Source organism: Scyliorhinus canicula, chromosome 6 (genome assembly GCF_902713615.1).
Source record: "Scyliorhinus canicula chromosome 6, sScyCan1.1, whole genome shotgun sequence".
Taxonomy (NCBI): Eukaryota; Metazoa; Chordata; class Chondrichthyes; order Carcharhiniformes; family Scyliorhinidae; genus Scyliorhinus; species Scyliorhinus canicula.
In genome coordinates, this window is record NC_052151.1 from 144,320,242 (window position 1) to 144,343,205 (window position 22,964).

The 22,964-nt window shown below is 45.3% G+C and overlaps 1 protein-coding gene across 2 annotated transcripts in view; it reads left to right on the forward strand.

Moving 5' to 3' along the window:
* nbas (NBAS subunit of NRZ tethering complex) overlaps positions 1-22,964 on the forward strand; it is a 339,860-nt gene that overhangs the window by 264,785 nt on the left and 52,111 nt on the right. For both annotated transcript variants that reach the window (XM_038800239.1, XM_038800240.1), the window contains exons 46-48: positions 4,506-4,708; positions 15,712-15,801; positions 15,902-16,097. In XM_038800239.1, coding sequence (XP_038656167.1) covers positions 4,506-4,708; positions 15,712-15,801; positions 15,902-16,097 — 489 coding nt within the window. The remainder of the gene's footprint in view (positions 1-4,505; positions 4,709-15,711; positions 15,802-15,901; positions 16,098-22,964) is intronic.

The window sequence follows — 22,964 nt, forward strand, 5'->3', positions numbered from 1 at the left end:
ACAGTTTCTTTGCGTCCACCCTTTCTAAGCCATGTATTATCTTGTAAGTTTCTATTAGATCTCCCCTTAACCTTCTAAACTCCAATGAATACAATCCCAGGATCCTCAGCCGCTCATCATATGTTAGACCCGCCATTCCAGGGATCATCCGTGTGAATCTCCGCTGGACACGCTCCAGTGCCAGTATGTCCTTCCTGAAATGTGGGGCCCAAAACTGGACACAGTACTCCAAATGGGGCCTAACCAGAGCCTTATAAAGGCTCAGTAGCACATCGCTGCTTTTATATTCCAACCCTCTTGAGATAAATGACAACATTGCATTCGCTTTCTTAATCACAGATTCAACCTGCATGTTTACCTTTAGGGAATCCTCGACTAGCACTCCCAGATCCCTTTGTACTTTGGCATTATGAATTTTCTCACCGTTTAGAAAGTAGTCTATGCTTGGATTCTTTTTTCCAAAGTGCAAGACCTCACATTTTCTCACGTTGAATTGCATCAGCCATTTCCTGCACCACTCTCCCAAACTGTCTAGATCCTTCTGCAGCCTCCCCACTTCCTCAGCACTACCTGCCTGACCACCTAACTTTGTATCATCGGCAAACTTCGCTAGAATTCCCCCAGTCCCTTCATCCAGATCATTAATATATATGGTGAACAGCTGCGGCCCCAACACTGAACCCTGTGGGACACCGCTGGTCACCGGCTGCCATTCCGAAAAAGAACCTTTTATCCCAACTCTCTGCCTTCTGTCAGACAGCCAATCCTCAACCCATGCCAGTAGCTCACCTCGAACACCATGGGCCCTCACCTTACTCAGCAGCCTCCTGTGTGGCACGTTATCAAAGGCCTTTTGGAAATCCAGATAGACCACATCCACTGGGTTTCCCTGGTCTAACCTACTTGTCACCTCCTCAAAGAATTCTAACAGGTTCGTCAGGCACGACCTCCCCTTACTAAATCCATGTTGACTTGTTCTAATCCGACCCTGCTCTTCCAAGAATTTAGAAATCTCATCCTTAACGATCGATTCTAGAATTTTACCAACAACCGAGGTTAGGCTAATTGGCCTATAATTTTCCATCTTTTGTCTTGATCCTTTCTTGAACAAGGGGGTTACAACAGCGATCTTCCAATCGTTCGGGACTTTCCCTGACTCCAGTGATTTTTGAAAGATCTCAACCAACGCTTCCGCTATTTCTTCAGCCACCTCCCTCAGAACTCTAGGGGCCAGGAGATTTGTCAATTTTAAGACCTTTTAGCTTTTTTAGCACCATCTCTTTTGTAATGGCAACCATACTCAACTCAGCCCCCTGACCCTCTATAATTTTTGGGATATTACTCATGTCTTCCACTGTGAAGACAGACGCAAAGTACTTATTAAGTTCTCCAGCCATTTCCTCGTCTCCCATCACTAGCCTTCCGGAATCAGTTTGAATTGGCCCAATGTCTACTTTGGCCTGTCGTTTGTTTCTTATGTATTGAAAGAAACTTTTACTATCATTTCTTATATTACTGGCTAGCCTGCCTTCATATTTGATCCTCTCCTTCCTTATTTGTCTCTTTGTTAACCTCTGTTTGTTTTTGTAGCCTTCCCAATCTTCTGATTTCCCAGTGCTTTTGGCCGCTTTATAGGATCTCTCTTTTTCTTTGATACATTTCCTGACCTCCTTTGTCAGCCATGGCTGTCTAATCCCTCCCCGGGTAATCTTTCTTTTCTTGGGGATGAACCTCTGTACAGTGTCCTCAATTATGCATACAAACTCCTGCCATTTTTGCTCTGCTGTCTTCCCCACTAGGGTCTGCTTCCAGTCGATTTTCGCCAGTTCCTCTCTCATGCCCTCGTAATTACCTTTATTTAACTGTAACACCATTACATCCGATTTTGCCTTCTCTCTTTCAAACTGCAGACTGAACTCAACCATATTATGATCACTGCTTCCTAAGTGTTCCCTTACTTTAAGATCTTTTATAAAGTCTGGTTCATTACATAGCACTAGGTCCAGAATAGCCTGCTCCCTTGTGGGCTCCATGACAAGCTGTTCCAAAAAGCCATCTTGTAAGCATTCCATGAATTCCTTTTCTTTGGATCCACTGGCTACGTTATTTACCCAATCCACCTGCATATTGAAGTCCCCCATGATCACCGTGACCTTGTCTTTCTGACATGCCTTTTCTATTTCCCGGTACATGTTGCGCCCCTGGTCCTGACCACTGTTAGGAGGTCTGTACATAACTCCCATTATGGTTTTTTTGCCTTTGTGGTTCCTCAATTCTACCCACACAGACTCCACATCATCCGACCCTATGTCGTTTAGTGCCATAGATTTAATTTTGTTCTTAACTAACAAGGCAACCCCACCCCCTCGGCCCACCTCCCTGTCTTTTCGATAGGTTGTATATCCTTGGATGTTTAACTGCCAGTCCTGAACCCCCTGCAGCCATGTCTCTGTGATGCCTACCACATCATAATCATTCACGATGATCTGTGCCATTAGTTCGTCTACTTTGTTACAAATGCTCGAGCATTCAGGTAAAGTGCCTTAATGCTAACTTTCGTATCATTACAGATATTGGAAGTCCTAAGATGTCCAAAGTTATCCTTCCTTTTTGTTGAATTCCTAGTCTGCCTCAAGCTTAAATCCACCTGCCTACATGTTATCCTCCTGCGTATCTTGCCATTTAACTCCATGCTCCCTGTCGCTTTCACTTTCCCTTCCCCCCAACTCAGAAGTTTAAAGTCCTACTGACCACCCTATTTATCCTCTTCGCTAGAACACTGGTTCCAGATCGGTTCAGGTGTAGACCGTCCCAACGGTACAGATCCCCCCGGTTCCAAAACTGATGCCAATGTCCCATGAAGTGGAATCCCTCTTTCCCACACCAATCCCTTAGCCACATGTTTACTTCCCTAATTTTCTTGTCCCTATGCCAATTGGCACGTGGCTCGGGCAGTAATCCGGAGATTATGACCCTTGAGGACCTGTATTTCAATTTTCTTCCTAGTGCTTGATAGTCCCCGAACAGGTCCTCCACCCTAGCTTTACCTATGTTGTTAGTCCCAACATGGACCACAACAACTGAATCCTCCCCCTCCCGCTCCAATATCCTTTCAAGCCGGTCAGAGATGTCCTGCACCCTGGCACCGGGCAGGCAACACACCATGCGAGACTCCCGATCCGGCTTGCATAGGATACTATCTGTCCCCCTAATTATAGAATCCCCTATAACAACTACTTGTCTTTTTACTCCCCCCTCTTGAATGGCCTTCTGCACCATGGTACCGTGGTCAGCTGGCTCATCCTGTCCAGAGCCCTTTTCCTCACCCATACAGGGAGCAAGAGTCTCATACCTGTTGGTCAAGGGCTGAGGCTCCTGCACTCCTGAACTCAGGTTCCCCCTGCCTGCCTCACTAACAGTCACACTCTGAAGTCCCTGATCACTTACTGAATGTGAATTACTTAATCTCCCAGGTGTGACTGCCTCCTGAAACAAAGTGTCCAGGTAACTCTCCCCCTCCCGGATGTGCCGCAGTGTTTGAAACTCATATTCCAGATCATCAACTCTGAGCCGGAGTTCTTCCAGCAACCAACACTTGCTGCAGATGTGGTCATTGCCATTCACAAGGGGAACAGCCAGCTCCCACATTTGTATGGAACCTGTCGTTACGAGAATATTGCATCTCAGGGTAGATGCTGGCATAGTGGTACTGTCACTGGATTAGTAATCCAGACACTGAGGATAATGCTCTGGAGACATGGGTTCAAATCCAACATGTAGCTGTTGAAATTTTAATTCAGTTAAAGAAATCTGGAATATAAAACTGGTCTCAGTAATGGCAATTGCCATTGATTGTTGTAAAAACCCACCTGGTTCATTTAATGTTTTTTAGGGAAAGAAATCTGAGTCAGAAGATCATAGATTCAAGGTCTATTCCAAAGATTTAATCCATATTAACACTTCAGGGCAATACTGCAGTGCACTATTGCATGTGCCGTCGTTCAAAAAGACGAGCCACATCTAACTAAGTCTATATCCCACCAGCTGCAACTGAGATTCCTCATGCTTGAACGATGAACAGCCCATGCCACGGTTTGTTGAATGTGTGAATTCTCTTGGTTTTCTGGCCAACATTAATCGCCAAAAACAGATTGGTATCTTCCCCCATCCTACATTGTTGCCGTGATTACACTTCAACGGTACTTGATTAACCATGAAGCACTTTGAGACACCAGCGATCATGAAAGATGCCATATAAATGCAATTTTTTTCATTAACTCAAAATTTGCAGAATAACAAGACTTTTGTGGAAAACTTTTGCCTGTCATGGTAATACAAACATAAAGTTTTGGAAGCTGAAGGAAAAAAGAAAATGTTGGAAATGTACAGCAAGTTCACCAGCTCCTGGTTAAAACATGTTAATGTTTTTGGTGCAAGACTCATAACAGAATGCTCTTCAATTTCTAAAACTTATTGAACTAAATAGCGTGATTTTCTTTTTTCAGGGCCTATTCAAAAAATACTATCAGCTTTATGATCTTTCAAGATCTGAGAGCAGTAAACTGCACAACCTTGCGGTTACTATGGTTCTAGATGGACAACCTCTCGATATGATGCAGCAGATGCTGCTAGTTGCTGGAAAACCTCAAGACATATCCCCCAAGGCTGTCATCCAAGATGCTGTACAGAAAGTAATAGATATAATAAGGTAGGCTTCAAATCAGTAATTTTGAAGTTCTGAATTAATTAATTTATGTTATAATATTTCTTTACATGGGCCAGTTTGCTGTCTTTATTTACCGACCCAGAACTATTCCTATAATCTTTATTAATGTTGCTCTGAATAATACATAATTTGTATTTGAATAAGATAGAATCACTGAAGTTTCATCATTATTTTTAATTCATGAGTTTGTGTAACTTTTCTGTAATCTGCATTGCACCACTTAATGTTGATGATCTTTCTTTCCCTTGTTTTGCTAAATTCACTTGAGCATATTCATTTCTTCCACTGTAATGCTCTATGACTGAAGTGGCAGTGCCAAGTTTATACCAGAACACTGTGTGTTCATCTTTGCTCTCAGAATTTGCTGTTGCTTTCATCTATTTGCATTTAAATTAACACAATAAGCTTTAAGCAATAACTGGCTTAATGATTAGATTTCTGAATATCTATTTCTGATTGCATGCTTACTTTACTTCTAAATCTAAAAGGAGATTTAATGGGGACAAAAACTTATTTCCACTTCTTTTGAGTTTGCAGGACGCATTACATAGACTTGCATAAATGTACAGCACAGAAACTGGCCATTTGGTCCAACATGCCTGTGTTCTACTCCAGTTTCCCACTCTTTCGCATCTAACTTTAAATAACCCCCTTCTCCATCAGACGCTTGTCATGGAATTGTTCTGGCGCAGAAGGAGGCCATTTGATCGGTAGTGTCTAAACCATTTCACAAATGAGCATCATGTCTTGGTGTCATTCCCCTGCCTTTTCCCCGTACGCCTGCGCATTGTTTCTGTACAAGTCGTCGCATAATGCCCTCTTGAATGCCTCCACCACACTTCCAGGCAGTGCATTCCAGACTCGAACCACTTGCTGGGTGAAAAGTTTATTCGCATATCACATTTGCTTCTTTTGCAAATTACCTTAAACCTGTGTCCTCTTGTTTTTTTTATTCATTTGCGGGATGTGGGCATTGCTGATTAGGCCAGCATTTATTGCTCATCCCTAGTTGCCCTTCTTGTTCTTGATCCTTTTATGAGCAGGAACAGTTTCTCCTATCTACTCTGTCCAACCACCTCAGGATTTTGAACATCTTTATCAAATCTCTTCTTTCCCTTCTTCCCATCAAGGAAAACAGTCCCAACCTCTCCAGTCATATCTTCATAACTTAAGTTTCTCCTCCCTGCAACCATTCCTGTAAACCACTTCTGCATCCTTCCCATAGTGTGGCGCCCAAAACTGTACATACTATTCCAGCTGAAGTCTAATTCGTGCTTTGTATAAATTCAGCATAACTTCCTTGCTCTTGTACACTATGCTCCTATTAATAAAGTCCAGAATGCAATATGCTTTATTAACTGCTCTCTCCACCTATCCTATACCTTCAATGATCTATGAACATATGCACCCCCAGGTTCCTCTGCTCTTGTACCTCTTTAAAATTGTTGTCTCTCTGTGTTCTTCCAACCAAAATACATCACCTCACACTTCTTCACATTGAACTTCCATCTGCCATCTATTTGCCTACTCCACCAACTTGTTTGACGTTTTGAAGTTTTGCGCTACCCTCCTCACAGTTTGCAATACTTCCATCAATGCCATTCACCTCAATTAATTCTTGTTTTAGAGAGTTGCACATTCTCACCTCTATGGCATGGAGGTTTCTCAAGAAATCTCCATTTGTTTTTGTTTTTTGATGACTATCTTCATATTTACTCTCTTCCCACAAGTGAAAACACTTCTGTCAAAATCTTTCATAATTTTAAAGACTCATATTAGGTCACCAATTGAAGGTAATCAGTCGAACTCATAATATGGTTCATTTGCACTTGCTAGACATAAATTTAGACGCTGCCACCCTTTTTCTTCTCATTCCTATATAATTGGCTTTGTTTAAGTTTAGTATTTTTGCTTGTGATCGAAACATGTCACTTCTAAACTTAATATCAAAATCAGTTGTATTCTCATCACTATTTTCCAGCGGCTATTTTGCTATGAAATTACTAATTAATCATACCTCATTATAAAATACTAGATCTAAAATAGTGGTATCCTTTGTTCTATAACATGTTGCTCCAGGGAACTGTGACAAAAGCATTCTGCAAACTCATCTTCCAGACCAATTTTGTCAATTTGATTGGTTCGTTCTATATATTGGTTCATTTCCACAAATGTAATTGTCTTTGCTACATGCTCCAATAATTTCTTGTTTAATGCTCTTTCCAATATTATTAGGCGGCCTATAAACTAATTCCACCAGCGTTTTCTGACTCTTGCTATTCCTAAGCTCCACCCTTACTGATTCTACTTTCTGATCTTCCAAACCAAGATCCTTTCTTGCTAATGTCCTTCTGTCATCTTTTACTATCAGGGTTACCCCCTCCACCTTTTCCATTCTGCCTGTCTTTTTTGATACATTGTGCTCTCTTGAATATTTATTTCTCTACCTTGGTCACCTTCTAACCAAGTGTCTGTAACGGCAATTAGATTTTAACCATTTATCTCTATTTGTGCTCCTGGGTCATCTATTTTATTGCAGATACCTTGTACATTTAGATAAAGAGCCTTGTTTTTTCCAACCATTCCCTGCGTGGACCTTTCCTATTGGTGTACGATTACTGTTGGACTCTCTGTCCCTTCCTGTTCTATTCTGTTTTTTGTTGGCCACATCATTCTGCTGTCTGTTGTCTTGAATTTTCTCTTTGGATTTCTGATCCTCCCTTCATGGGCAGCACGGTAGCACAAGTGGACAGCACTGTGGCTTCACAGCACCAGGGTCCCAGGTTCGATTCCCCGCTGGGTCACTGTCTATGCGGACTCTGCAGTTCTCCCCATGTCTGCGTGGGTTTCCTCCAGGTGCTCCGGTTTCCTCCCACAGTCCAAAGATGTGCAGGTTAGGTGGATTGGCCATGCTAAATTGCCCTTAGTGTCCAAAAAGGTTAGATGGGGTTAATGGGTTATGGGGATAGGATGGAAGTGAGCGCTTAAGTGGGTCGGTGCAGACCTGATGGGACAAATGGCCTCGTTCTGCACTGTATGTTCTATGTTCTATATGTTCATCCATATCCAATGCTGCCCGTTAGTTTAAAGCCCTACCTGCAACCTTAGTTTTACAGTTTGCCTGACTCTGGTCCCATACCAGTTTTAAGTGGATCCCACCCCAATAAAACAGCACATTGCGAGGTGTTCTGTGTTTAAATGCAGACCGGGTGAGCGCTTTACAGAACATCTCCGGTCCATCCGCAAACGGGACCCAGACCTTCCTGTCACTTGCCATTTCTACTTGCTGTCCTGCTCTCATGTCCACATGTTCATCCTTGACCTTCTGCAGTGTTCCAGTGAAGCCCACCGCAATTTAAAGGGACCGTGCCTCATCTTCTGATGAGGCATGCTGCTGTCTTCCGGACTTGAATTCAACATCTTCAAACTGTAAATTCTTTCCTCACCTTCACCCCATTTTTAGTTCCATCAATTTATTTTCATTTCTTCGATCGATCTGTTTCTCCCCCACCATTCCCTCACCCCCTGCCCCACCCAACCTGGGCCATCTGTTCCCTGTTCCTAGTTGCCCTTTGACACCTTTGTTTTGCCATTCAAACATTCTGATCTCTTAATGTGCCGCCATCTTAGCCTTAATCACCTCCATTTACATTCCCACTGTATTTCTGTCCACTACATCTTTGTCAATCTCCACCTATCTCTGGCCTTTTATCCAGCCCAGGGGCACTACACCCCCCCCCCCCCGCCCCCTTCCCCCACTACAGTATAAATCTGACCCTATTTCCAGTTCTCTCCAGCTTTGACAAAGAGTCATCCAGACACAAATCATTAGCTCCCTTCTCTCTCCACAGATGCTGTCAGACCTGCTGACATTGTCCAATATTTTCTGTTTTCATGTTTGTTTGGCCAGGATCATCCCATTCTCTTCCATTTCCTTCCAATGTGTTTGGCTGCCTCTGATCCATTGGAAACAAGACCCAAACAAAGAATGGAGATAAAAGGAACCAAACCAGAGATTGAAGAGATTTCAATCAATTGAATTATTTAGTTGAAATCCCTTACAATTATTTTATGCTTATTTCCATAATGTACTTGTATGTTCCTTCCTCAAACTCCCTATGATTATTAGGTAGTCTTTAGAATGATTTTTTTTTTGAAAAATATTTTTATTCAAATTTTTAACATTTTAACATTTTTGCACAACAGCACCCACAAATCTCACCCCCCGCACCCCCCACCCCTTGACAGCAATCAGATCCCCAAAATGTAAGACAAATAAACCCCATCTCTGGTGGAATGCCTCTGCTGCCCCTCTCAGAGCAAATTTCACCTTACCCATTAGATTCCCCAGCCACACCAAGGTACAGGTGGAAGAAGCTGACCTCCAACCTAACAGGACCTACCTCCGAGCGATCAATGAGGCAAAGTCTAAGACATCTACCCCATACCCGTCTGCGACTCCGGCAGGTCTGACACTCTTGAATATGGCCTCCAGGAGACCCTGCTCCAATTCCACGTGCAGAACCTCAGACATGATGCTGAAAGCCGAACCCCAAAATTTATTCAACTTTGGACAAGACCAGAACATATGGACATGATTGGCTTGTAGCTATCCTCCACCCTTTCAAACAGCCGGATCATCCTTTCCCTCGAACCTGTCCTCAACTTGAAGTGCTATGGGAATTGCCCCCAATCTTCAGCGTGTCTGCCACCACAGGACTACCCGAGTACTTCTCCGGGGCGAACGGTAATGGCGGCGTTGCCAGCGCACGCAACCCCGACCCTTCATAAGAACTCCGCTCCATCTGAACCCACAAAGCCTCCGTCTCTCTCTCTCTACTCCAGCCCCACACTTTCTCCGCATTCGCTGCCCAGTAACAATGTAACAATTTCAGAAGTGCCAAATCCTCTGACTGCTGCCCCCTTTGGAGCACCACCTTCCTTATCTTGTCTACCATCCTTGCCCACATAAACAACGAGAGCAGCCTGTCCATCCCTTGAAAGAATAACTTTGGCAAAAAGACAGACAGACACTGGAACAGAAACATGAACCTTGGCAGAATGTTTATTTTTATTGCCTGCACCTGACCTGCCAACAACAAGGGGAGACTATCCCATCGCACCAGGTCCTCCTTCACCCTCTCCACCAGGCTTGTGATATTAAGCTTAAGGACACGCTCAGTAGAATGGTCATTTTAATCTTTTTTCATGAGTGCACTGTATTTTTGTTTTATCGATGGCTGCGTTACTTTTTTTTCTACTGCCATTATGTTAACTCTGGTAAGTAAAGCTCCTCCACCTCCCCGTTTCCTCTCTCTTAGCTTTTTCACACATCCTGTATCCTTCAATGTTTAATTCCCAGACTGAGGGCAGGACTCTTCAATCGAGTGGCTAAGTGTCAACGTCGGCGCAAAAACATGAGTGTTTTACTCTGGCGCCCGTTCCGGAACCCCACTCTCTGGCCCACAGGGGGCTAGCATGGCGCTGGAGTGGCCCACGCCGCTCCCGTTGCCGATCCCGGCGTGAGCCCAGCGTCGTGGGGACCGCACTTGCACAGTTGGGCCGGCGCCACCTAGCGCATGAGCAGTGGCCGCCTTCCCCGAGCCGGCCCCGACGCCAAATGGCGCAGGGCTACAGGAGCCGGCGTGGAGGAAAGGAGGCCCCCAGCCAGAGAGGCCGGCCCGCCGATTGGTGGGCCCCGATCGCGGGCCAGGCCACTACAGAGGGCCCCTTACCGGGGTCGGCCGCTCCCCGAGGTCGGACCTCCCACAGGCCGCCACCGGACCCTTCAACGCTGAGGTCCCGCCGACACAGAGGATGTTAGAACGGTGCCAGCGGGACTCGGATTTTTTGTGAAGGCCACTCGGCCCATGCGGGCCGAAGAATCAGCGCGACGGCCTGGGCTGGAGAGTCGGCGCATACCCCGACTGGCGGTCTGCGGAGAATTGAGTTGTGGCGCAATTCACGCCGCGCCGATTCTCCAACCTGCCGGGGTGTCGGAGAATTCCGCCCTAATTTCTCTATAGCCATGTCTCCGTAATCTTTACCCTGTCTGTTTCCTTGCAAAGTATTATCATCTCCAGTGTCTTTGTGGGATCTTCCAACTCAGTGAGTTCAAATCCCACCACAGCAGCTGGAGAATTTAAATTTGATCATTTAATTAAATTTGGAATAAAAAACTAGTATTAGTAATGATGACTATAAATCTACCAGATTGTCATAAAATCAAAAAGGCATGCATGAACGTATGGCATATGGAACCTCATGTATTTTAAAACTTGTAAAACTATTTTGAATAAATTTAAGCTCAAATCAGTCTTGAGTTTTTGCTCAAACGCAGTTGAATGTGCGACAATGGTTTCTTCACACACCATGTTCAAAATGTAGCACTGGTGGAACAGCAAAAGTTAGATTTCGGTCGCTGCTTCAGTGTGATTCCTTTTTGATAGAAGCCTCCATAAAACCTCCACAAAAAGTTCTTCCATCCCACTCTTTCTGATATGGCGTGACTTCAAATTACATCATTGTTTTATTATTCGCTGCTTCAGTAATGTATTATTATTGCTTGCTGTCTTCATACTTCTCAACTTCAGTCATTATTGCTTTGCAGTCTTAAATACAAGAGTCTCAGTTGTCAGCTGTATGCCTATGGTGTGTCATATTAAAAACACAAATAGCCACTACAGCTGTATTTTCTGTCCTCGGGTCAGTCTGGAAGCCAATGCAGCGCTATCGGACCTCAGGGCTGCACACTATTATTTGGATTCAATGCAACTGTTACCAGTAGTTGGGGAGGCGGTAGTATTGTCACTGGACCAGTAAACCAGAAGCCCAGGGTAATGCTCTGGCGACCAGGGTTCAAATCCCACCACAGCAGATGGTGAAATTTGAATTCAATAAAAATCTGGAGTTAAAAGTCTAAAGATTACCATGAAACCATTGCCGATTGTCGTAAAAACCCATCTGATTCATTAATGTCCTTTAGAGAAGGAAATCTGCCATCCTTACCTGGTCCAGACCCACAGCAATGTGGTTGACTCTTAACTGCCCTCTCAAGGGCAATTATGGATGGGCAATAAATGCTGGTCCAGCCAGCGACGACCACGCCCCATGAACAAATCTTTAAAAGTTGGTTGCATAATTTTCTGAATTTGACTGGTTTAGGATCAGGGCTCGGGGTGTACTAAGTTACAGTCTCTTTGTGTTCAATTAAGCTGTTTAGGGATGCTTTTTATTGACATTATGCCGTAGCCTATCAAAAAGACACCAAATAGTCTATCTCTATGGCGGGGTAAAGATTTGGCAGTGTAGTTCCATGTGCAAAGTTATCTACCTGCAATACAGTAGCAATCCAAATAAAAAGTCAATGTAAATAACTTTGAGGATTTATTTCTTCCGTAACTTCGCGTTAAGAAACTGAATGCAACCTAAGGAAGATTTCACCTGTGCATTTGCTAATTGCAGTAGTGGATTATATACAGTAGTACCCCTTTGCTCTTATATTGTGAAGCCATGCATCCATTCGGTTTTTGATTTATTTTTATACTTGCACTAGCATTTAACATCTTGGGTACCTTGAGTCTGAAATTCCTTTATTCATCTACCAGTTTTTTCCTAGATTAAACTCCCACCTCAATTGTTTGTCCAAGGCGTGCTACCTCATACTTTGTTACTTTTACCATTTTGGAAATTTTCTAACCCTGTTGTTTTAGATTAGTTGGAATTTTATATCCTAAATTTCTCTCCTGAGTTAGTTCCAAATTCACATATTTAAAGTTGGACCATCTATAGCCACTGACACTAGCTCTCGAAGGACTATGATCAATTTAGATATGATATTTCTCATAATTTGAAGGAAACCTCCCTCCTTTCATGAAGCCACAATGGTTCCACATTGACATCCTTTGTTATCTCACCCAAGCATCCATGATTTTTTTTTAATTTATGAGATATGGGCGTTGCTGATTAGGCCAATAGTTACTGTCCAGCCCTAGTTGCCCTTCAGAAGGTGGTGGTAAGGTGTCTTCTTGAGCCGCTGCAGACCCCAAGGTGTAGGTACACCTACAGTGCTGTTAGGGAGGGAGTTCCAGGATTTTGACCCAGTGACAGTGAAGGAAAGGCGATATATTTCCAAGTCAGGATGGTGATTGACATGGAGGGGGAACCTCCAGGTGGAGGGGTTCCCAGGTACCTGCTGCTATTGACCTTCTAGATGGTGCCAGTCGTGGGTTTAGAAGGTGCTGCCTCAGGAACATTGGCAAGTTCCTGCAGTGCATCTGGTAGATGGTTGTCACTGTTCTTCAGTGGTGGAGAGATTGAATGTTTGTGGAAGGGGTAGCAATCAAGCGGGCTGCTTTGTCCTTGATGGTGTCGAGCTTCTTGAGTGTTGTTGGAGCTGCACTTATCCAGGCAAGTGGAGAGTATTCTACTACACTCCTGACTTGTGTCTTGCAGATATTGATGGTGGACAGGCGTGGCGAGAGGAGGGGTCAGGAGATGAGTTACTCGCCAGAGGATTCCGAGCCTTTTCCCTGCTCTAGTAGCAACAGTATTAAAATGGGTAGTCCAGTTCAGCTTCTGATCAATGGTCACCCCTAGGATGTTGACAGTGGGGGATTCAGCCATTGAATGTCAGGGGGCGATGGTTTCATTCTCGCTTGTTGGAGATGGTCATTGCCTGACACTTGTGTGGCATGAATGTTACTTGCCACTTATTGCCCAGGCCTGGATATTGTCCAGGTCTTGCTGCATTTGGACAAAGACTGCTTCATTATCTGAGGAGTCACGAATGGTGCTGAACATTGTGTAGTCATCGGCGAACATCCTCACTTCTGACCTTAGGATGGAAAGGAGATCATTGATGAAGCAGCTAAAGGTAATTAGGCCTAGGGCACTATCCTGAGGAACTCCTGCAATGATTTCCTGGAGCTGAGACAAAACATTGTTGAAAGCAACAACAGGTATTGGACAGCATATTTGCCCAAAGAGGCTGCTTCCTGGCAATGATAGGTATGCCTGCTATATAGAATCATAACATTTACAGTGCAGAAGGAGGCCATTGGCCCATCGAGTCTACACCGGCACTTAGAAAGAGCACCCTACCCAAGCCCACACCTCCACTCTATCCCCGTAACCCCACGCAACCCTTTTGGACACACTAAGGGCAATTTAGCATGGCCAATCCACCTAACCTGCACATCTTTGGACTGTGGGAGGAAACCGGAGCACCCGGAGGAAACCCACACAGGCACGAGGAGAACGTGCAAAATCCGCACATACAGTGACCCAAGCCGGGAATCGAACCTGGAGCTGTGGAGCAACTGCGCTAACCACTGTGCCATCATGCTGCCCAATATGGGCTGCTCTGTAAGGAAGGAAAGCACTGTTGAGTGATGGATTCCACAGTTAACACTACCTTCACAGCACCTTTTCATGATAGAAAAATGAATACAGTATCAAGTCCTTTCTACCAATTCTGTTGTGCAGTAAAGATATATTTATTTTTAGTATTTGCCTTTTGTCAGTATTCCTTATCACTGTAGCTTCCCAGCTAAGCACCTATCTCTCTTTTAAACATCTTAATTGACGTCTGATCTGTGACCCTCTGAGGCATTGTATTCTGCATTTTGCACTTTTTTGTGTGAAATAAGTTTTTCCTAGATTTGGTTTGATTGACTTTGACTCAGATTTTAGAATGATATTCCCTTGCTCAGTATTCCTTTAACACAGTGAAAGTCATTCCTAATCTACTCAATTTATACCAGCTGAAAATGGCCAACCTGGTCTGAAGAGAGAAAGCCAAATATCTGTCTTTGGCTATCTAACCATGTACCGTATTAGAGATTGATCTCCTAACTATGACCTTGGCCACCTTACAAAGCAATGATTTCAACCCGTCAGTAAACGTGAAGTACTATAACGGTGGTTAGATTGGCCCATTCACAGAAAAATAGCCTTGTTTAGTGAAATAAGGAAAGATTGTGGAATTTTACATCTGGTATTTCAGATAAATTTTAAAAACCTGTACAAATTTAAAATTAAAATTTTGATTTAATTTCATGCATTTTCTGTTAAGCAAAGGTTTCTGCCTATCAGAATAAAGTAAGTGAAGTTTGCAACTCAGGCAGTGGCCTGGTGGTATTGACACTGGACTAATATTCCAGAGACCCAGCGTAATGCTCTGGGGATCCAGTTTTGAATCTCTCGCTACAGATGGTGAAAGTTGAATTGAATAAAAGTCTGGAATTTAGAATCTAATGATGATGACGAACCCTTCTGGTTCACTGTCCTTAAGGGAAGGAAATCTGCTAACTTTATCTGGTCTGGCCTGCATGTGCCTCCAGGTCCACAGCAATGTGCTTCACTGTTAAATGCCCCCTCAAGGACAATTGGGGGTGGGTAATAAATGCTAGCCCAGCCACAACGCTCACATCCCATGAAAGAATTAAAGCAGACTGCGTTTTGCTTCCGTTAAAGGCAGAAAGCAACATCATGAAAAATGATGTATAATTTCTGCTCTCCTGATCCATCTTTTATAATAATCTTTATTGTCACAAGTAGGCTTACATTAACACTGCAGTGAAGTTACTGTGAAAAGACCATAGTCGCTACATTCCGGCGCCTGTTCAGGTACACAAGGAGAATTCAGAATGTCCTATTCATCTAACAGCACGTCTTTCAGGACTTGTGGGAGGGAACTGGAGCACCCGTAGAAAACCCACCCAGACATGGGGAGAACATGCTGACTCCGCGCAGACAGTGAGCAAGCTGGGAATCAAATCTGGAACCCTGGAGCTATGAAGCAACAGTGGTACCATGCCGCCCTTTATCAATGGGAATGTCGATTGATCCGGTGTCATCGTGCAACAATTATGCCATTATAGTTATAATCCAGAGGCCTGAACTAGCAAACCAGCAAGATTATTATTATTGTTATAAATGGAATATATTGTTCACTTAGTCCCGGTTTGTTGTTTTTATGGCAGTGGTACCAGTAAAGATGTGCTATTGGAGAAGGATCCACTTAAGGTCCTTGAAGATATTGTCAAATCAGTGCATTCCAATGTTGTCGATGGGTAAGTGCATGTTTTACCTTAAAAATGCTGAAGCATCCATAAAATACTTTATTTTAATCTTCTATTTGAGAACAAAAATAAACTTTCCTTTATAACTTAGGGGCAGCCTCGTATCTTCAGATGATCTCTTGACATGGCTGAGACCTTTTTGCAGTGATGCAGATTTGCCTGTAAAGCCTCGTATTTATGTTCTGCAAGTTCTTGAGCAAGCATTTGACCTTAGTGATGAGGACAGCAGATTACTTGTGCTCTTCAGAACTCAAGCTGTTCTGAAAGTGTGCTGGCCAGAGAAACAGGTAACTTTTATCTCTATGTTGTGTTTTTTGTTTTCAAATCTGTAATTGCGTTTGTAAAATTATTTTCAGAATGTACCAGATTGTAACTGTTTGGAGTTGGAACCGATCATCCTTGTATATTGTCCTGTTGCATAAACAAAGTGAATCAGCATATCTGTTAAAATGAATTTTTTTAACTTCATACTTTCATAGAACCATTTTTTGCCTCTTATAAATCTTGCTGTGTGAAAGTTATTGGCTATATGGAAAAAAATGTTAGGATATTGTAGCTGGGAAATTTATTGTGTAATTATTTGTCTGAGAAACCCAAGATTGCATTTCCCAACATCACATTCAACAGATTGCATGAGTTGTACCATATAACTTTTAATCAGAATTGAGCTCTATTGAAGCACTTCTTAAAAATCAAAATAATAATTAACTTTTAAACTTGTACATATGTGCGTTGGATTCATTTTTTTTCTTAGAAAATATTTTATTGAAGCATTTGTAATTTTTACAGTTTAACACTTACCCGTGTACTAAGTTCCCTGTCCGTGTCTTTTCACTACCATGCCTCCCATTTTCCTTCCCCCCCCCCCCCCCCCCCCCCCCCCCTGCTGACGTTCAATTTTCCTTGACCAAGTCGATGGACGGCTGCCACCTCTGGGCGAACTCCTGAATTGATCCTCTCAAGGCAAACTTAATCTTTTCCAGCCTAAGAAACCCCGCCATGTCGCTGACCCGCGCTCCTGACTTTGGGGGTTCCGAGTCTCTCCATCCCAGCAAAATCCATCACCGGGCCACCAGGGAGGAGAATACCAGAACATCAGCCTCCCTCCGACCCCCTTGGCCCCTGGATCTTCCAATACCCCAAATATTGCCAATTCTGGACTCGGAGTCACCCTCCCCTCCAGTACCTCTGACATAATGTCCGGAAATGCCTGCCAGAATCCCCTCAACTTCAGAAACGCCCAGAATATATGTATTGTGGGCTTCCCTCACAGCGTCCGCACCTGTCCTCCACGTCCTCAAAAAACCTACTCATCTGGGCTACCGTCATGTGGGCTCTATGAACCACCTTGAACTGGGTCAGGCTAAGTCTGGCACAAGACGAGGATGAATCAACTCTCTTCAAAACCTTTTCCCATTATTCGATTTCCAACTCTCCTCCCAGCTCCTCTTCCCACTTCCTCTTCACTTGGTTTTCACTTACCATTAAACTTGGTTTGTTCTCACTGGAACAAAGGAGGTTGAGAGGCGACCTGATAGAGGTCTACAAAATTACGAGGGGCATAGATAGAGTGGATAGTCAGAGACTTTTTCCCAGGGTAGAGGGGTCAATTACTAGGGGCCATAGGTTTAAGGTGCGAGGGGCAAGGTTTAGAGGAGATATACAAGGTAAGTTTTTTACACAGAGGATAGTGGGCACCTTGAACTCTCTGCTGGAGTAGGTGGTGGAAGCAGGGACGATAGTGACGTTTAAGGGGCATCTTGACAAATACATGAATAGGGTGGGAATAGAGGGATACGGACCCAGGAAGTGTAGAAGATTTTAGTTTAGACTAAATGGTCAGCGCAGGCTTGGAGGACCGAAGGGCCTGTTCCTGTGCTGTACCTTTCTTTGTTCCTGTTCTTTGTTCACCTCCCCGATAGAGACTCCTTCCCACTCCATCAACTCGTATATATCTCAGAGACCCTTCCCTCCCCAAACCCCATTTTTGACATCACCTAATCCTGTAGTCCCCTCGGGGAGGCGAGGAAAGCTTGGAACCTGACTCCGGACAAAGTCCCGTACCTGTAGGTACCGGAAACCCGTTCCCACCCGGCAACTCAAACTCCTCCTCTAATGCCTCCAGGCTCGGGAAACCTTCTGAATGAAGAGATTCCCAAATCTCTCAATCCCTGTCCACTGCCACCACCTAAAGCCCCATCCAGCCCCCCGGAACAAAACGGGGATTGTCATAGATCGGTGACCACACTGACTCTCCCTCCAATCTCATGTGCTGTCTCCATTGTCCCACACCCTCAGGGCTACCGCTATCACTGGGCTTGTGGGGTACCGAGCCGGCAAGAATGGCAGGGGCGCCGTCAATAAAGCCTCCAAACTCGTACTCTTACAGAATGCCGTCTCTACTCACTCCCAAACCGACTTCTTCCCTACTACCAACTTCCTGACCATCGATATGTTGGCACCCAGTAATAATTAATAAAACTCGGGAGGGCCAAGCCCCCCTCCCCGCGCCCCGTTCCAGGAGTGTTGTCTTCACCCTCAGGGTTTTCCCAGCCCACACAAAACCAAAACTCGCCGCATTCATTTTCCTAAAAAAAAAGGCCTTCAGGACAAAAAGCAGGAGACATTGGAAAAAAAAACAGCAGTTTCGGGAGGACTATCATCTTCACCGTCTGCATCCTCCCCACCAGTGTCAGCGGGACCATGTCTCACCTGTGGAAATCCCTTTTCATCTGATTGAATAGTTTGCCCAGATTTAACTTGTGGAGCTGTCCCCAATCCTTAGCCACCTGGATCCCCAGCTATCTAAAGCTCCTCCCCACCACATTAAAAGGTAACTCCCTCAGTCGCCTTTCTTGTCCCCGTGCTTGAATCACAAACACCTCGCTCTTTCCCATGTTTAATTTGTAGCCTGAAAACCGCCCAAATTCTTCCATTGACTCCATAATTCCAGCCACCCCCCCGCCCCCCAAAACGGGTCTGTGATGTACAGCAGTACATTGTCCACGTAGAGCGAGACCCTGTGCTCCACCCCGCCCCCCCCGTCTCACTATCCCCCGCCAAACATGCGATGACCTATGGGCCATTACCAGGGGCTCTATTGCCAGGGCAAAAAGTAGTGGGGCGAGCGGGCACCCCTGTCTTGTCCCGCATACAGAAACTAGAATATTCTGACCGGACCTGATTGGTTCTTGCATTCGCCACCAGAGCCTAGTTTATCAACCGGACCCAATCCACAAATCCCTTCCAAAGCCGAACCTGCCTAAAATATTACGTAGGTACTTCCACTCCACCCGGTCAAAGGCCTTTTCTGCATCCATAGCTACTTCCACCTCAGCCTCGCGCCCCTCCGCTGGCATCATTATAACATTCAGGAGCCGTCTAATGTTGGACGTCAGGTTCTGCCCTTCACAAATCACATTTGGTCCTCCCTGATTACCTCCGGGACACAATCCTCTATATGTGTGGCCAAGATCTTTGCCAGCTATTTAACGTCTACATTTAAAAGAGAAATCGGCCTGTACGATCCGCAGCTTTCCAGGTCTTTGTTCCGCTTCAAGGTGAGAGAGATCAATGCCTGTGATAACATTGGAGGGAGCACTCCCAGCTCCTTAGACTCGTTAAAGGCCTTAACCAGGAGCGGCCCCAGTAACCCAGAAACCTTTTTATAAAACTCCACTGGGTATCCATCAGGTCCCGGGGCCTTATCCGATTGCACCGCCTCCAACCTGTCTATCACCTCCCCGAGCCCAATTGGACCCCACAGGCATTCCACCAGCTCCTCATCTACCTTCGGGAACTCTAGCCTCTCCAACAAGTGCTTCATACCCTCCTCCCCGGCTGGTGGTTCTGATTCATAGAGTCGACTAGTCGCGAAACACATCATTTATCACCCCTGGGGCCACACTACCTTCACCCTCGTATCCTTTACCTTCCCAATTTCTCTCAGCGCCTCCTGCTGCTTCCTCAGCCATCCTACTGGCTTTCTCCCCATATTCGTATATTGCCCTTTTCACCCTCCTCAACTGCCCTTCTGCCTTACCTGTGGACAGGAGCCCAAATTCCATTTGGAGTCTCTGACGCTCCTTCAGGAGCTCCTCATCCGGAGACTCCGCATATCTCCTGTCCACCTGTAAGGTTTCAACTACCACCCTGTCCAACTCCACCCATTTAGTCTTCTCCCTGTGGGCCCGAATCAAAATAAATTCCCCTCTGATAGCCACCTTCAATGCTTCCCAAACCACCCCTGCCACGCTCTCCTCTGTCTTATTGCTCTTTATTTACCCCCGAATGGACTCCCTCATCCGCTCACAAATCTCATCCTCCACGAACAGCCCGACATCTAACCGCCACTGTGGATGCTGGGTCTTTCCTCTTCTTACCCGTAGGTCTATCCAGTGTGGAGCGTGGTCCTACCACGATTGCTGAATACTCCGTGTCCTTCATCCCTGCTAACAGCGTTTGGCCAAGTACAAAAAAGTCTATCCTGGAATAGACCGGTGGAATCTTCCCCAGCACCCTCCTGACAATTGCGACATCATCCCAGTTTGGGGCGTATATATTCACCAACAACACAGCCATTCCCTCCAGTTTCCCACTTACCATAATAACTCTACCCCCTGGATCTGCTTCTATCCTCCCCACCTCGAATGCCACCTTTTTATTAACCAGGATTGCCACCCCCCCTTGCTTAAAGTCCAATCCCGAATGAAACACCTGTCCGACCCATCCCATCTTCAGTCTAACTTGGTCTCCCAGCTTCAAGTGCGCCTCTTGCAACATGGCCACGTCCACCTTCAGCTGTTTCGTGTGCGAACACACGGGCTCTTTTGACCGGCCCATTCAGTTCCACATAACCAGCCTGGTCGGGGGGGGATCCTCCCCTGTCGATCAGCCATGACCTTTCCTAGGCCAGCCCTTGACCCATGCCCCGCACCTCACATGGCCCTCCCCTCGGCAGCTGCCGTCATCTACTCTCCTCCTCCAACCTCCTAAAAGTCCCCTCCTTGTCAGAACCCCCCCCCCCCTTCCCGCACCTCCCCCATTTCCCCCCCCCCCCCCCCCCCCCCCCCCACATTAATCTTGAGCTCAACCCCCATTTTGCCCTCCTAGCTAGCCTGGCAGCTCACGCCCCGGTGCCTAGCATCCTACCACCTGCTGGTTCCCCTCGCCCCCATTTTTGGTATAAGTTCCCGGAACAATGGCACAAAGCACAAAAAACAAACAAACAATCCCTCGCAAGGTCCACCCCTCCTCCCTTAACAAAATCTTATCCATTCAAACACCTTCAAGCAGGACCAAATAGGAAAGCCCGGACAAAGAAAAAGGAATTATACATGTAAAAACTCAAACAACTTTTCAAACATCGCAACTTAAATTACAGAGTTAAAAGACTAGGTTTTTAAAAGAGCAACGCATAGCTTCTAACTCAGTTCTCCACAATCCGGGTTTAAGATCCTTGTTTGTCTCCCGGGTTATTGTCCTTCATGATGTCCACCATGTCCTCCGGCAAACCAAAGTACAGCTCCGAACCCTCATACGTCACCCAAAGACGGGCCAGGTAAAGCAGATCAAACTTTATTTGCTTCTCGTACAGGGTCGCCTTGACTTTATTAATACTCGCCGCCCTCTTTACGAGTTCTGCTCCCAAGTCCTGGTACCCGGATCTCAGAATCTTCCCACATGCACCGTTTTGTCTGCCTGGCCCACATCATGATGCGTTCCTTATCTAGGAACCGATGCAGCCGTACTACCATCGCCCTCGAGGGCTCACTCCCCTTACGCATAAGCGCCCTATGGGCCCGGTCCACCTCCAAAGGCTTGGGGATCGAACCTTTCCCTATCAGCTTCTCGAGCATCTTTCCCACATATGCACTGGCATCCGATCCTTCCTTTCCCTCTGGCAGACCGACGATCCGGATATTCTGTCTCTGAGAACGGTTCTCCAGGTCCTCCACCTTCTCCAGCAACTGTTCCTGTAGCATCCCGTCTCGTTCCTCTCGTTCCACCGCCAGCTCCTCCAACTTCTGGATCACCTGTCCTTGGATTGTCAATCTCTCCTCCACACAGTCAACCACTGCCCTGATCGAGTCAACCGTCCGGGCCATGTCCTCCGCACATTCCTTGCGATGTTGAGTGAACTTCTCAGCCAAGAAGTCCACCAACTGGTCCATCGACCATTGAGCTGGCGAGGTCAAACCCTGCTTCCCCGCCATTGCCTCCTTTAAACTCTGGTCCTCGCTTCCGGCCAACTTTGATTTATCCTTTTTCGATTTTTCCTCGGGCGCAGCTCCATAAACTAGGGATCACCTTTCTCCTCTCGCTTTTATTCTGGAAATACCGATGGAAATCCAGCATAAAGCCACAAAAAGACCACCAAGAGTGGGAGCTGCCAAATGTGCGACCTTTCACTCCATGGCCGCCACCAGAAGTGCTGGATTAATTTCTTATCACATCTCTCTCATCTACTTTCGCTCACTCACTTTCACACGCTCTTGAACACATTCTCTCTCTCTCTCCGGCTCTTCTTTTCTTTCTCTTTCTCACCCTTTCTCTCTCTCTCGCACTCTCCCTCTCTCTCGCACTCTCTCTCTCTCCTTCCCCCCCCCATCCTGAGAAGACTCACGTCCATACTCTCATCCACCTATTCATTGACTCTAAGATGTCACATAATCCTTTTATTTTTCACTCGATATTTCAAATGAGGTGCCTTGCCTACTGTTTTCCATGGCAGGCTCTTGTGAAGGAATACAAATCACAGTGAACCTTCCAAAGATTTGTGTGGAGGTACGTAATCCTCTTAGTTAGGCTATGTGGACCATAAAGAGTTTAATATTTAATTAATTTCTCTGCACTACAACTATAAGTTTTTATGGATCGTGGGAGATAAGCTCTTGCACAATTTAAACTACTTCATTGAGGCAAACAGCTTTTGAACCATAAGGCATCACAGATGCTGAGGCAGTAATGAATAGTTAACAGAATTAATAATTTAAAGGTATTCAATTTGCAGGAGACTTTCAATCTTTACTTGTCAGTTGATCTTGGAGACCTTTCTCAACCACTAGAGGGAGAAAATGTGCTGTTGGAATTCCCTTATCTATGTTCCTTTGGTTCTGTAATTTTCTAGTTACATGGTGCATGCATAATTGGAA